At 41.4% G+C, this 16,360-nt stretch overlaps 1 protein-coding gene across 2 annotated transcripts in view; it reads left to right on the top strand.

Annotated features, from left to right (window-relative positions):
* The first annotated feature begins 8,195 nt into the window (after positions 1-8,195).
* Positions 8,196-16,360, top strand: part of HOMER1 (homer scaffold protein 1) — a 126,072-nt gene continuing 117,907 nt past the window's right edge. Inside the window, exons 1-2 of one of the 2 annotated variants that reach the window (XM_034656427.1) lie at positions 8,196-8,440; positions 9,708-10,029. In XM_034656427.1, coding sequence (XP_034512318.1) covers positions 10,025-10,029 — 5 coding nt within the window. In that variant the 5' untranslated portion in view covers positions 8,196-8,440; positions 9,708-10,024. Of the gene's footprint in view, positions 10,030-16,360 lie in introns of both variants that reach the window. The other variant, XM_011220972.3, reaches the window with a different exon arrangement.

The raw sequence follows: 16,360 nt of genomic DNA, 5'->3' as shown, positions 1-16,360 counted from the left end.
GTACAGAAATAAGAAAATCCTCAAGAGGACAATTATGGGTGATTAAGGTGTTTAATTTGTTTTAGCCATTTTGATTTATAAGAACACTCAAACGGAGTTATTCAGTAGTCTAGATGTGAGACTGGAGCTTGAAGGAAAGAGGAGAAACACAGCTGTGTAGTGGCAACGAATGACAGAGGAGAGGATGTGTTCTCTAAAGGGGACAGTGTAGAGAAGGTAACGGAGAAGCACTACTTTGATGGGAGCTCAGACTTGAGCAGTCATAAAATCTTTGAATAAAAAATCGCTTTCGGGGTGTTACATCCAACCTCTTACCTGATACAAGCACCTTTTCTGCATCATCCCAACAAATGATCACACAGCTAGTGTCTGCCTCAAAACACAGGGAGGCAGAGCTAGGCCAGTGATTGTCAGGGCAACCAATTCTATTCATACAGATCTGAACGCTTTTGCGTTCTTTCTCATGTTGAGCTTAAACCTGCCTTTTACTATTTTTACTATCGCTCCTTTACTACCTCCCAGAGCACATATTCACACAGCTGTTACCTGTTCTTTGTGGTAGGCATGCTATGAAGTCAGCCAGTGTGCCTCCCCTGGGTTTTGTCATTAGCAAATTAAACATCTACCTTCACCAACAACTCACTTGGCCTTGTCTTGGTTCTCACCATCTTGGTTATCTCGCCATCTCATCAGCGTCTTTCTTAAAATAGAATATCCGCGTGCGTTTGCATCAGTGGAGAGTACGATGGAACGACTATTTCCCATAAAATACCTTATTTTATTTTCTACTCTTTTTATACATGTATTTTTTTTTAAGATTTTATTTATTTATTCGACAGAGATAGAGACAGCCAGTGAGAGAGGGAACACAAGCAGGGGGAGTGGGAGAGGAAGAAGCAGGCTCATAGCTGAAGAGCCTGATGTGGGGCTCGATCCCATAACGCCGGGATCACGCCCTGAGCCAAAGGCAGACGCTTAACCGCTGTGCCACCCAGGCGCCCCTATACATGTATTTTTAACCTTAGTCGTCTTTGTAAAAGGAGATGAGGGAGATAGGAAAATGAAATGCATGTTAATGCCGTTTTCTGTCCTCCTGCAATGGAATTTGATGTGTATTTGTGTGTTTTAAATAGTATTTTGAAATAATTTTATTTGGTTTTGTATTAAAAAATAATATGTTTATGGTTAAAAAGTGTAAATGATACAAATGGTATAAGGGAATAAAAAAAAATCCCCCTCTGTCACATTTACAATCCCACTCCTTAAGGTAACCGCAATGTAATTTACTATATTCATCCAGAATTCCTTTTTTATATTAGGTATCTTTCCATATCAGCACTACGGATCTACAGCATTCTTTGTAATGACCCTAATATTTTATTATATGGTCATACCACATCACAAAATGGTCAGTTATTTACCAGTCCCCTATTGATGGACATAGAGGTTCTTTCATCTTTTTTTTTTAACGTCATAGCAATACAAAAAAACCCCAAAACTTTGTGTGTCTTTGAATATTTGAGAAAACCTACCTGTAGGATAAATTCTTTATAGTAGAACTGNTGGATCTACAGCATTCTTTGTAATGACCCTAATATTTTATTATATGGTCATACCACATAACAAAATGGTCAGTTATTTACCAGTCCCCTATTGATGGACATAGAGGTTCTTTCATCTTTTTTTTTAATGTCATAGCAATACAAAAAACCCCCAAAACTTTGTGTGTCTTTGAATATTTGAGAAAACCTACCTGTAGGATAAATTCTTTATAGTAGAACTGCTGTGTCACAATATTTGTATGTCTTCAAGGGTACACCAATTTATATGCCTCCTAAGAGTGTGTGGTAATGTTTGTTTTTCCATATGCCAAACTTTAAAATAATTGCTAACCTAATAGCTGATAAATGAAATATGATTTGGGCTGGATATGTTCTGTTTGCCCCATCAGATACACCCTGCACCCTTCTTTCCCCTGCTTTTCACCTCAGGAAGACAATCTTTATGGACTGTATCACTGGCTCTTGTGCCCTCTTCTCACTTTCTATATGTCAAGAATAGGACAGCACCAGGAGGTGATGGAGGGGTTGGGTGGGAAGGAGAGTAAAGTTGAGGTATTTATTTATTTGGACTCCCTTCTTGTGGAGTCTCTGTGGGCAAAGGACACAGCTCCTTTCCCCTCAATCTTCTCCGTCTTCAGGTTTAAGCCATTGTCCCCTCCTCTCGTCCTTTCCAGCATAGAGTGGTAGCCCGCCCTGCTAAGCCAGATATTGCCCTCTCCTGTGGTTTTCCTACACCTTGCCTCATCTTTGTAAAGAGTAGTATCCTTATTAAGCGTTCCTCAAAGCACCTCATTTGAATGTCCTGTTTCCTGCCAGCGCTTGCTCCTAGGAGCTCAGCCTGGAGAGATTCCCCAGCCCTCCCAGTGATTCTGTACAGAGTTACTAAACCACTCTAGTCAGTCTCTTTGTTCCAATTAGATCAGGTTCTGGTGCACACCAGCTACCTGGTTAAGGACGCAGACTAATTAGGTAATTTCTACCTCAGGATAACTGAAAGTCCAGCAACTCATTCTTTCAATAAATGTTTCTTGAGCTCCTAGTATGTGCTAGACACTGTCTTGCTATTGTAGATAGAAAAGTAGACAAGGTTACAGATACAGTTACTCTTCATAGGGTTTATAGTCTATAAGAAAATTAATAAATATGTAATATTATTTTAGACAGTGTTGAATATACTGTGAAAAAATAAAGTAAATCAAGTGGAGGGTGAGTGGCTATGCACATTCTGAGATTTTATAAGGAGTGTTCAGGAGGTGTCTCTCAAGAGATGCAATTTGAGCTTAGGATTGAATGATTAGGAGGAGTGCGAAGATATTAGGCACATGTGTTCTATATGGCAAAGGCTCTCCATCTGAAACGGTCTTGTCATATTTGAAGAGCAGCGGGAATACCAGGGTGGCTTTAGGATGTGTGGCAAATATATGTGGTCTGCTTGCCCAATAGCCATTGCCTCTTCTTCCTTGTTGCGGGAGCTCTAATTTGGTTCAGACACAATATGCAGACTCAAGGGATGAACCACCACTTGTCTAAGCGAATCATGAAAATCCTGTTCCAAACTGTCGGTGATTGATTCAGACATAGGCATATAACTCAGTTCTGGCCAATAAGACAGGAGAAGGAATTTTGTAGGGCCTCTTGAGAGTTTTTTTCCCTGGTAAGATACAGGCATAAAGGAGAAAATTCCTCAGTCTCTTTCCTTCTCTTTTTGCTTCGAAAGCCTCTTTGTGAGAATGTGATACGTAGAAATGCAACAATCTAACAACGAGACAACAATTCAGGTTTAAAAGTCAACAGATGGGGGCGCCTGGGTGGCGCAGTCGTTAAGCGTCTGCCTTCGGCTCAGGGCGTGATCCCGGCATTATGGGATCGAGCCCCGCATCAGGCTTCTCCACTGGGAGCCTGCTTCTTCCTCTCCCACTCCCCCTGCTTGTTTCCTCTCGCTGGCTGGCTGTCTCTGTCAAATAAATAAATAAAATCTTAAAAAAAAAAAAGTCAACAGATGAAGTTGCAAAGCGAAGGGCTGGAAAGAGCCTGGACCCTAATGATACTTTGGATATTCCAAACCAACTGTAGGACTACCTACCTTCAGACTTCTTAAGCAATTAAAACAATTTTATAGCTTAGGTCACCATTAGGTGGGGCTTTTGTTCCTTGCAGTTAATATACTAACTCATACACATTGGCAATGGGGGTACGGGGAGGCAAGATAACCAAAGTAAGAAAGATGGACAGGAGCCCATCATGCAATGTCTCTTAGGTCAAGGCGTGGAGTTTGGATTTTAATTGAAGGTTAAGACATTTTAGCGGATAACCAAGTCAATTCAGGGATACGATGCAGATCTATCTATATTTATACCTATATCTGTATTTATTATGTATAGATGAAATATAATTTTTATTAAAATAATATGTCTATAAATATATGTACCATTTCCTTTCTAATATTTAGAACAATTACTATTTAGAGCCAGGTTAAAAGAAATGAAAGTTCTCACAAATAACTCATGAAACATCTTTGCTGAAAATCCCAAATGTTAAGAATCTTTAGTTATGTCTGACTTCTTCTGCTGGGGAGAACCTTAGCACTGTTTCTAGGTATTGCTTCTGCCCTCTGTAGTCATGTCAGAGTCTTTACCAGTTATGTTCAGCTTCAGAGACTTTTCCAATTGCCATCTGAAACCCTTATCTCCCTCTGAAATAGCCCCCAGTTTCTGCCTCAGTCTTGTCTATTTGTGGAAAAGGCAGCTTCCTTTTATAAGTATGGCTAGCCTAAATACCCTGGGTGTTGTTTTTCTCCTAGCTAGCACCAGAAGAATCACAGAATAAGGTAGCTCATTTAAAACATTTTCCTCATGGTTGTCCTGTTCTCCCATTCAGGAAAAAGATTATTGGTTACCATGGCAACCAGTTTCCACAGCATTCCATTCTAAGTAACCACACAGGTATAGCAGGAGCTTTTACTCAACGTTCTTATACTGTCGCTCTCTGCAGGTCTGCATGTTTTTCCAGCCTGTTCTCTGTAACTGCTGTTTCCAACAATCAAGCTGAAGTTAAGCCAGGTAATTTTTTTCAAACGCACCGTATCCCTATCTACTCTAAATATTTAAAAAATTCATAGATATAGTGGTACAATGATTTTCTTACAGCACCAACCAAAAACTTTCTGGTATGTTATTATAAGCCTGGGGTTATACTTGCATCTCTTTTCTCATCTTTTGAAAACAAATAATGACTTTACAGTAAAAATCAGAGCAAAAGATAATTTTATGAGATTATCTCCCCTGTGTTCTATATCTTATCTTTCCTGAGGCTAATTCTCTGACTTCCCTCCCTCCACCACTCCCAAACCCTCTGATAAAATAGTGCACAAACTCAGAAGAGTAAAAATTGTCCTCAATTCAGCACCTTGGAGATGCCAAACACTTATACACTTATACCTCTGAGACCATTAACTACCCTGTTTTTGTTCAGAACATTGTTAAAAATAATAAAATATAGTTTTAAACAGGACAAACACATTTTACTGCCAGATACTGGGATAGCTGTTATATTGTGGAGGAGGTGGGATGACTTTGGAGAATCAACTGGATAAATTCTGTTTCCCCACAACTCTTTCATTTGTTTTGTTATTATTTCTAGTCCTTGCTGGTTATTTAGTTTCTTCATAACTACGTGGCATCAACTAGTAATCTTGAGGTTTCTATTGTATGCTGAGATATCGTTTAATCTGTTATTTCAACCTATGATTTTATTTGAAGCAATAGTGGTATCTGGTAATTAAAAAAAGGCAACTTGAAAGGGAGTTGCTATTACCTAATGTTAAGCAATTAAAAATAAAATCTGGATTTAACCTTCTTTCTTGCAAAGTCTTTCAGTCTCCTCGATGTCTTTTCATTGAAAAAGACATATCTCACGACCAATTTATGAACATTCCATTGAATATTGCCATCTCCTATTAAGGGCATGGAAGTAAACTCTGTAACTAAAACAGATGCCTTCGCCCACAGGTTCTAAAATCAGAGGGTATTCATAAACCTCTCCACAAATTTTCAGAGTGTAGTGGGAAACAGGAACTGTTAAAAATTTGAAACTCTACTAAAGTACTTTCTACCTCTTCCGGGAAAAGAAAATATATTACTTTCTAGGAAGCTCACTATTTTAAAAAACATACAAGGCAATCAGGGTTGGAAATTCATAGTTAGTATTTGGGTTACATCACTCAATTTTAGACGATATTTACTTTTAGATGGAAGCCATAGAATGGTTCTCTGACTCCTCTCAAAACTGTTCTGGAATTGTTTCAAGAGAGCAGAAAAAGCACTTACTTTGTTATTATTATTTTCTGAGTAGATATTCCATGATACATAAAATGTTTCACTTCTTCCTTTGAGTACACAGACATATGTATTCCCTGATATACTAATCCCATACCAGCTAGAAAGAAAAATTGACCAACTATTGGTACACTTTTCTTGGTTGAGAGGAGAGGCTGACATTAATCACAAAAACTTTGGGTAATTACATCAGGATGCACAATTAGATTTACATAGAAAAAAAGCTGCTCTTAATCAAGTTGACAATAGAAGAGACCCTGTAGCTTTGAAAAGTAGAATCTCTAATGAAGGGTCAGCATTCCAAAAGCAGGGAGGCAGCTGATATGCTGTTTTGACAGTTGGGTAAAGATGGGTGGGTGGGGGGGGAGGCGCGGATAAGATTGTAAACCAGAGGAAGTCCTGATAGTAGAAAAGAAGTATTTAAAAATGGTAAAGTCCTTAACATGGACTAAGGGAAAGAACAGGAAAGAGAAAAGTGATTTAGTTCAGATAGTAAATAGTTTGTGGAGAAATTTTATAGAGTAATAACTTAGTTTATATTTTAATTTGCAAGAGCCAAGGGATGACATTATTTGAAGAATGACAGTTTTATTGTTTTAATATTTTATACAAAAGAAGCTCCTGTTTATCTGAAATATAAGTTAGTACCAGTTTCTACTAATGTGATAATACATATTAGACAAATTGGCAAGCAGGGGTTTGCATTATTAATCTTTGTTATAACTTTAAAAAACCTGTTTTCAATATATCAAATTATAAGCACGATCATGATTTTATATTGTGAAGATAAGCAGAAAGTCTGATTTCGTTGCAAATTGGTCCTAACTTTTTTGGCCGGTGTCCTTTAACATTGGGCAAAAACCTGGAGAACCAATCTCCTTAACGAGGAATCATGAGAGTAGTGTAACCGTAAAAAACATTAAAAATATACATGATATGAATTCTGTAGAGCTTTAGCTTCTTTTACTTAAAACAAATGCACTGATATCCATTTATAGCTCTCCTCTAATAATCACTTTATAGGTTGGTAATCATATGTCCTGGATTTTCCAGGTCACTTCAGATTTCAAATATTTTGTCTGTTGTCAAATGATGTGTATGGATTTTAGTTTGGAAAATGTGGTCACTGAATTTATAGACCAACTCTGAAATAGCAATGGCCTTTGGCATTATGTAGTAATTCTATTTCTGGGTCATGATTATAAAACTAAACCAAATCAAAGTTCTTTGAGACTACCCAATAATAAGCTACCAAAACAGTAAGGACATTTAAAAACTTCATAGTAATTGCAATTTGAAAAGCATTCATAATATGATTTATTATAGGCACAAACACGCGTATCTAGTAAATCTATAAATGACTACTCACCCTTGTTATATAGGGAAATGAAAAACAAACCATATGGGAATTATATACTGTAATTATATGTATTAATATGTATATATTACATGGCCAGAACTAAAGAATACAAAAATAATCTAAATGAACTGTGTTAATATTAAAAAAATTTTTTGGTGGTCTTCCTTATTTTTAATTTCCATAGACTGGACCTCATTTCTTGATAAACTGGAACTGAGAGGGTCTACTGGCATTTGCTATAAATATGACAATGAGTAAACTTTTAAAGTTAACATTGTCTCACTATTGTATGCTAAAATATTGCTTTTCTGCAAATGAAAACGATTAGATCATTTGATGGCCTTCCTACCTCCAACCTCAATTACTATCCTTTATAACATTGTACTGCTTGTTCATAGTTCTGCTCTTTATTTGTTCGTGATTTGGGTAACCACTAAATGAAGAAGAAAAAAGTTTTAAAGTCTACTACGTCCAAAATGGCAGTTAATAACTCAAAAATTAAGATGATTTTTTCCCAAGTCTTGTTGGAAATATATCTATCACCAGTGATCAGGCTCTCCTCCTACATTTCCGTGCGAATTGAAACTTGAGAAGCCCGGGGACGCTGCTGCGAGAGAGGTGGGAGTGGGAGATAGGACACCCGCTTGACGCTTCGGCACTATTGCTACGAATGATTCACTTGTGTTTGGCACATTTGTTGCAAGGAAATCTCCTCCCGCCGCTTCCTTCTCGGGAGCTCCTCTCGGGCTGTCTCTTGTGCTTTGGCCTTTAAGGAGAACCGAGAGCAGGTGGGCACAGAGGCGCTCACCGAGTCCTCCTCCCCCTGCTTCTTCCCTAATTTAGCAGTACTTCCGGCCGCGTGACATCATCCCCCGCAGCCCGGTGACGAGAGCGGCGGGTGACGTGTGTGCGGAGAAGAGCGCGCTGACGTTGCTATTTAAAGGTCCTCCTGCGGGGAGGATGGAGACACAGCGCGAGCACCTGGTGTGGGGCGCGGAGGAGGCTGTGGCGGCCGGGAGCGGGGCCAGGAGACAGCGGAGGAGCAGAGCGCACCGTCCGCCAGCCGCCGGCCGCTAGGGGAGGGGGGGGAAGGAAGGACGGACTGACGGACCTGCCGGCTGGACTAGCTCCCCACGAGGGCCGGGCTCGGCCCCTGACCACCAGCCTTCCCGCCGCCCTCGCAGGTGCTGCTTTCTCTCCCACCGCCCGCAGGGCCTCAGCAGGCCCTCGGGACGGGTCAGCGCGCCAGCCCCCGGCACCTACCCGCTGCTCCGCGGCGGCAGCAGCCGCCTCCCGCCCCCTCCCACGAGCGGGGGGGAGGGACCGCTCTCGCCCCCGGTTCTCCCCGCCTCCTCCCCCGCCCTCCGCAGCCCGCTTTGCCGCCGCGCTCGGCTCACGCGGGCGGCGCTGACCCGGGAAGCGGCGCCCTCCGCTCCGCGAGCGGCGGGTGGAGGCGGAGGCAGCGGCGGGCTTCAGGCCGCCCCAGCCGGCGCTGCTCTGCCGAGCTAGAGCTGGAGGCCGGCGGAGGTGGGCGGTGATGGAAGTGTGAGGAGGCGGCGGCAGGCCCGGGGACTGTGAGGCGGCGCGTGGCGGCGGCGCGGAGCGTGAGAGGCGAGCAGCGCGAGAGGCGAGGAGCGCGGGTGGGGGCGCTGGAGCAGCGGCTCTCCCGCGGCTTCGAGCCCCGCTCCCCGGCCCCCGACGCGGAATTAGCCTCCCGCCTGGACGCGAGCGGGCGCCGGTCGACCCTGCAGCTCCGCCGCTCGGCCCGCCCTGGCGCTGCGAGCGAGTGCCGGGGGCAGCGTGGGGCTTGGCTCTCTGATTCATTCATTCTCCGCCGCCGGCAGCCTCAGACCTGCGGTGCTCCAAAAAGAGGAGGGAAGAGGGGCAGCCGCGAATGAAGGGCCGGGCGCGAGCCGGGCTCCATTGTGCTCGGCGGCGCGGGGCGGGAAGGGGCTGAGGGAGGTGGGATCGGGCCCCCTCCCCCTGCTCCCCAGCGTGCGCTGCGCCCCCAGCCTGCTGCCAGCCTGGAAATGGCTCCGTTTATTCTCGGGAGAATGAATCGATCCTGCCCAGCCTTCTCTTCCTCCTCCCCACCTCCTCTCTGCTCCGAGTCTTAGGAGGGGAAACATTTAAAAGACAGACTCCAATGTGGAGTGCCGTGCACATCGCGAGCTGTTGGGTTTGCACTTCGAGGAGATTTTTCTATATAGCTTTTTCTAACGTGAGCGCAGGGCAGCAGTGGCATTACTGCTTTTAGGATTTTTATTTTCGCGTAGGGCTCTCTATAAAGTGCACGTCGCATTGGGTTACACGCTCCACCCCCAAGGGAACTGGTGTGGTGGAGAAATTTGAACCCGCAGCCTTAGTAGCACCAAAAGGCCGAGTTACCTGGCTTTCCCAGAGTGTCGAGGAGGACATGAGCGAAATGACCACCGAACTCATGTTTTATAGGACTCGGTGAAGCTGGATTCTGCGTTTTCCGACAGACACGTAGACTCATTTCGTGGAATAGAGTTGACCGCTGTCTCCTCCGCACGGCATTTTAACTCTAATTTCAAGCAAATGCCACCTCTGTTTGAACGTTTTGGTATCTACGAGAGAAGTCTTTTTACCTAAGGGAACTAATTGAATTGTCAGTACCACCGAAATACCTCCAGAAAAGGATCTCGGGGGGTGGAAAAGCACCTGCGAAATAACGGAGAAATTCCTTTGGAAGTTATTCTGTAGCAGAAGAGCAGAAACTTCAGAGCAAGTTTTCATTGGGCAAAATGGGGTAAGGATTTTTGTGCCTAACATAGCTTTGACTGTGTGTGTGTGTGTGTGTGTGTGTGTGTGTGTGTGTGTGTTGAGCGGTGGTGGTGATTGTGTTTTACGTTTTAAAACAAATTAGCTACTTTGCTAAGCTGGTCGTACGTTAAAAATGTAGGTGTGTTAACCTTTTAACAAGTTATTTTTATAGAGTTACACCAGAGGTCATAATTAAGGAACATACATAGATAATCTGTAACCAGAATATAATTTTATTAGTAATATTTAAGTAGACAATACATTCTGTACTTTTCTGGTCAGACTGCTGCAGCAGTTTGTCATTAAAATCATACTGTCTTAGGTTTCGTTGCCGGTATCTTTGAGAGAGAAGTACTGCGTTCTATCAGTACTTTGAGAATAATCAGTTACACAAAGGAACAATTGTAAAGTAATGTGTGGTTGGACTTCAGTCCTTGAAAATGATCCAGTGTAAATTGTGGCCTCCAACGTGCCCTCTGTTTTGCCCTTGAATATCCCAAGCTAACATGCAGAATTGATTTATTGGGGCATTAACCCGAAAGTCTGAAATTCTTAACTGGTGTGGTCTTCACAGTGCCAGTGACTTGGTGGATCAGAGCTTGAATAGGAAAAAGCTAATTTTCCGTTGAAGGAACTTGCACTTTTTCTCTCTTTCTTCTCTTAAGCCTAGGTCTTTGGTTTGTGTTAATGTCAAATCTACACCTTTCAGTACCAAAGTCAGCCAAGAGTGTGTTTTCCAGCCTTTCATTAACTCTTCATACAGTAACTGGATAAAATGCTAGTGACTCTTTGTAAAGTAAGCCAGAACCCCCTAATGTTTTAATGGAGTAATGATGTAGTCATTTCATTGACAGATTGTCCATGCTTTTTGTCAAAGAGGAATTTCCAGAATTTTCTTTCCCTCTCTGTCTCTTTGCGGTTGAACAAATTTAAAGTGTAGTTAAGGGACAGGGATTGAAAGGGTAGACCAAAATTTATTTTGACCGTTTAGGGGGATGCACACCTCAACTTTGTTTTGTTTTTTTTGTTTTTTTTTGAAACTTACAGAGGAAGTTCTTGGACAGTACTACCTTTTTTTGTTGTTGGAGTTAGAATTTGAAGTTTATTAGCTTGAAAAAGTTTGAAAATGTAGAACATGTGTTGTAGGAGTTTTTCATCAGGAACTAATGAGAAAGAGTGGTAATTGTTTTTAAAACATGACAAGTGATGAGAATATATATAACTTGCATGATTTGGGGTACTGCTAAGCAATTAAAATACCTTATTCTATTTTAGTGCTGCTATTCGTAGCTTGGTGATCTGAGGCAAATTATTTAACCTCTATGGACTCTTTATTATCTATAAAATGAAGGAATTAGGTGATAAGCTTTAACTTTTTTTCCAATCTGTAAAATCGAAATATTTTCTTTTTCTCCTCCTTTCTATTTTAACGATTACTAGTTGGTTTCTTAAAGTAGATCTTTCAGATGGAGAGATTGTTTTCTCTAAGCAGTTTTTAGCACATCAGCTGGAAAGCAGTGGCATTTAAAAATGTTTTGGATGATTTGCACCAATTTTAATAAGGGAAAATACTCAGAAGTACTGCTATTTAAAACCTTTGAAATATGGCTTCCCTTGAGAATCTGCAGCTTTTCTGTTTAAAACATGTCAGAGCAGAAAAAAAAAAGTGGCAATTTTTCATGTTGAAGGCTGCATTCTTTCTAGACTGTAGATTGGTAGCATTGTGGAAGAAAATCAGTTTTCCACAGTCTTTAAGCTGCACGAATGCTCATCATTTTACCAAGGGAAGTTTGGGGTGAACTTGCTACCAAGGGGGCTGGTATTTAAAAATATGAAAATAAGCTCCCAAACAGCACAGATTTTTTGATACTTCAATGTAATTAAATTTATTTACAAACTGATTTATTTGTCCTTTTCCTAATAAAGTTTTAAAAGTAGACTAGAGCAGAAAAAAGCATTTTTGGCATTAGTTTTCTGAAAGTGTGTGTTTAGGGCTATGATTCTTGTTCACTGATGGTGATTTGTTTCATCTGAGTTGTCAAGACAGGCTGAATGGGTGGAAGTAGAAGAGAAGAATGTAGAGAAGGCATTTCTGGAAGTTTTCACACGTGGTAGGTGTTTATACCTAATAAGTGTTAACGGAATAAGCGTAGCCTCCTGTACCTATTTGAACCAAAAGGAAATGGTGTGTGTGTGTGTGTTTTAAGATTGTAATTGAGAGTGGGAGAGAGCACTTGCACACACTTGTGTGCACGAGCAGTGGGGGAGGGGCAAAGAGAGAGGGAGAAGCGGATTCCCCACTGAGCAGGAAGCCCAATGTGGGGCTCAAACCTAGGACCCCGAGATCATGCTCTGAGCTGAAGGCAGATGCCCAACCAACTGAGCCACCCAGGTTGCGCCAAAAGGAAATGGTGTTTTAAAAATAAAGTTTTACCCAGGCAATCCTAAATTACCTTACTTTGACAAGTATATAAAATTTAATATTGTGGGTGAAGAGTTCCACATTTTATGAATATACTTTTGACTTAGGTTATAATAAGAATTTTTTTTTTTTTTTACCTTAACTGTGGATATAATTGCAAATCTAGGGGCACAGTTTAAGCAAAAGGCGTTCTTTCCTTTTTTTTTTTTTTTTTTTTTTAAGAGCATGTGTGCCAAGCATGAGTGGAGGAGGGGCAGAGAGCAAGGGAGAGATCTCAGGCAGACTCCCTGCTGCGTGGGGAGCCAGACACTGTGCTGGATCCCGGGACCCTGAGATCATGACCAGAGCCAAAAATCAAGAGTCAGACGCTCAACTGACCGAGCCACCCAGGCGCCCCTAGGAATTATTTTTATTTTTAAAGAAAATGGGTGATGAGTTTAGGCAGAAAACCAACCTGGCTCCTATAATAGTAGTTTATGAACCATTGTGGAAATGGAAAAGAACAGCTGAAACTGACAGTTGGCAGAGTCTGTCAAACTATCTTGGATGCTGCCTGAACTGTTTTTAATTACAGGGAAGGCAGTTGAAGTGTTGGCTTCTGAAATAGGTGAATCAGACCCCCTAAAAATGAGAGCATTCATGTATGTGAGATAAAGTCTGTAAAAAGCTGCACAGCCCCAGTGAGGAGCGAGTGCCTGTTAGGTACAACCCCCTGTCCTCCAAGCTCATAATGGGAGCTGTGAGTCAGGAGCTATTTCAGAGCCATTAGAGTAAGCAATAGAAATCAAGTAACTTCAGCGAGTTACTTCATGCTACCTTTTGTTTTGCATAACTCCTGTTGACAACTTTGTGCCTTCCATAGGGAATAGAGAACTTTTCCCCTCTCCCCCTGACGCCCCATTAAAATTTATAAAATGTGATTCTCTGTGCTAATAGGGTCTGAGAGTGCTATTCTGATTGATCTCACCTGCCCTGTGGGAACTTCTGGAAACACTTTTCTCTGCGTTTCCCCAGATAACTTCCTGAAACCTGGAAGTGGGTGCTACTGCCTTGCAACCTGACCTGTGTCCTTTCTTTGCTGAGAGGAAGCTGACACCTCTTTCTGCCTCAGGCCATTGGGTGCTTAGGCAAAAATGTGGAAATCTTGATCCAGCACTGGCAAATGCATGGGCTTTGTTGAAAAAGCAACCACGCAATCATTTCTAACATCAGAGAGGTTAGATGCAAGTCCTAATTCTTAATTTGTGCATTTTACTCATTTTGAACCCCTTTCATGTGGCATGTTCAGCAGCTAAGTGCTACTGATAAAGAGACTTGTAAAATGTGCTCCTTCCCTCAGAGAGCTTACAATTTAGAAGCTGGGAAGACAGGCCTGAAATTAGAAAGTACAGTGAAATGTCTAACGGGCTATAATGTAGGGCGTCACAGAAATACAAAGTATGCGTAGCATTAGCTCCTGAGGGAAAGATAAAAAAGCTTTTGTGGAGGAGGTAATAGGTATTAAATAATGAAAGACGAGAACAGGTGGGCAGAGTAGACAATTGAGAGGGCATTCAAGGCAGAGGGAGGGAACAGTGTGATTGACAGCACTGAGACAAGGAACTGCAAAAAAGCTGGGCAAACTTGGCTCTGTGGGGTGTGGTAAGAGATAGGCCCAGAGCCTTATAGAGAGGCCAGGTTAGAAGGCCTTGTAGACCAAACAAAAGCTGATGTATTTCAAGCTTTTTTTGGCAATGACCCATTACAGTAGGATACATGTTTTTACCTCACAACCTAGTACACACATAAATAAATGATAAAATGTCACAAAATAATACCCTTTGTGTGATGCATTGTAGTATTTTCTATTTTTAAAAAAGAATGACATTTGAGATCCAGTAAGTTGGTTTAACAACCAAGTAATAACAACTGGTAATTTGAAAAACACTGCTCTCGGCTGCGGGAGTCACTAAAGGGTTTAAAGCAGAGTAGTTACATGAAGGGTCAGGGAAGTAGGATGAAAAAGTAGTTTTAAAAATCATTGAAAATTTGGTTTTATATGTTGCATCCTGTGGAAACACTAAGCTAGAGCAATGTACCCTAGCTAGGTAGGGGAAATGGATAGCTGAACAGGGCCTAGAAAATTCCAGGGTGGAGGGAGAGGAGGGGTGTTGGTGAGTTGTGTGTGGTTGTCTGGGACTTTTTCAGGATTAGGACATTTCATGTGCAGGGGTAAAAATGTAGGAAATGCCATGATATGTTCCTAGTTGAGCTGCTCACTTAGATGGACCGTGAAATAGTGAATGTGGGCATTTAAAAAGGACTTTCTAGCTAATGCATGGAAAGTAAGAGTGAGAACACGTTCCCCTGAGCAAGTAATTAAAGGATATTTAAAGTTGCTGGTAAGATTTGCCTTGTAAGCTGAAAAGTTACTTCACCTGTGACTAACATAGAATTATAATTTTAAATCTATCAATATATATTAGGATATCAATCATAAAAGTAGAAGAGTTTGCATATTTTGAGAAGTTTATTAAAATATAATTGATACATAACATTGTATTAATTTAAGGTGCACGATGATTCAGCACATACGTAGTCTGAAATGATGACCTCAGTAGGTCCATTAACATCCGTCATCTCACATAGTTACAGATTTTTGTTTTTTGTGATGAGAATTTCCATCAGAATAGATTTATTTTTTAATTTATTAATGGAATAATTGAGCTCCCCCTAACTTTCATTGATGTTTTGAAGAATTCATTTTTTGTTGTTAGGGATTTTTCAAGGTAATATATACATAGGCAGGATCACCCTTGCTCTTTCCACATGTCCTTTTCCCTTGATTTATAACCTATTGTTCCATCTAGGGAGGACGAACTGGTTCCTTTCTGCTCTTATTTCTTTTTATCCTTGTGACTCCATTCCTTTTCCTGTTGTCCAAGTGACATAGCAGGTACAATAGCAGAGGGCGCTCAGGGCTTTTCCCCTGGCTACAATGCATTTACCCACAGGAGGGTGTGGAAAAATTTAAGCCCATTCCTATTCCCAAACTCCCATCTCTCCAAACTTTGCTTCTGCAGTTTACCCCCTCTACTTGCCAGCTTCAGTTCACTGCAGTGTTGGGATTGGCAGTGCTCATCCAAGCGCCCCCCTTCCTCCCCAAAAAGAAAATCAGAGGAGAACTTCTCTTTTCCGAATTTGGTGGTAATGGCCCCCAGTATGGTAACTGATACGTATCAACTGATACGTAACACAATCTCTATATGGGATAACAAGTTAGCTGCCGAAATGTAGGAATATCGTTATTTAGATTTACAAGGAAGATATTTTATAATGTCTTAAAAAAAAATTAGATCCAGGGGCGCCTGGGTGGCACATTCGTTTGGTCATCTGGCTCTTGATTTTAGCCCGGGTCATGATCTCAGGGTCCTGGGATCCAGCCTTGCAGTGGGCTCTGCTGTCACCGGGGAGTCTGCTTCAGATTCTCTCTTCCTCTCCCTCTGACTTTCCCTCTTGTTCCCTCTCTCTCTCTCTCTCTCTCAAATAAATAAATATATCTTAAAAAAAAAACAAAACCCAAAACTAGACCCTATTCTACAGTTTTAAAAATAAAAAAAAAACTTTTTTGAATAGTTACATGCTTAACGGGGCATAAATTGAGAGGAGGAGAATTAAGATTATGGTACTTAAGTATTTGGACAAAGCTCTTAGAATGTATACACTAGTCAAGGTCAGTTATTTAAGTATCTTTGTAAATTAATTTGGGGGAAGAGCAAATATTAGAGGTGCGGTTATTTGGGAGAGAGAATGGATGTAGTATATGATGTTGTTGGCTCTGGCCTGAGTTTTTGTTTTGTTTTTGTTTTTAAGATTTTATTTATTTATTGAGGGAGAGAGAGCGAGCGAGCATGAG

This window comes from Ailuropoda melanoleuca, chromosome 3, assembly GCF_002007445.2.
Source record: "Ailuropoda melanoleuca isolate Jingjing chromosome 3, ASM200744v2, whole genome shotgun sequence".
Classification (NCBI taxonomy): domain Eukaryota; kingdom Metazoa; phylum Chordata; class Mammalia; order Carnivora; family Ursidae; genus Ailuropoda; species Ailuropoda melanoleuca.
Note: the sequence above shows the minus strand (reverse complement) of the source record. Positions and strands in the feature narration are given on the sequence as shown.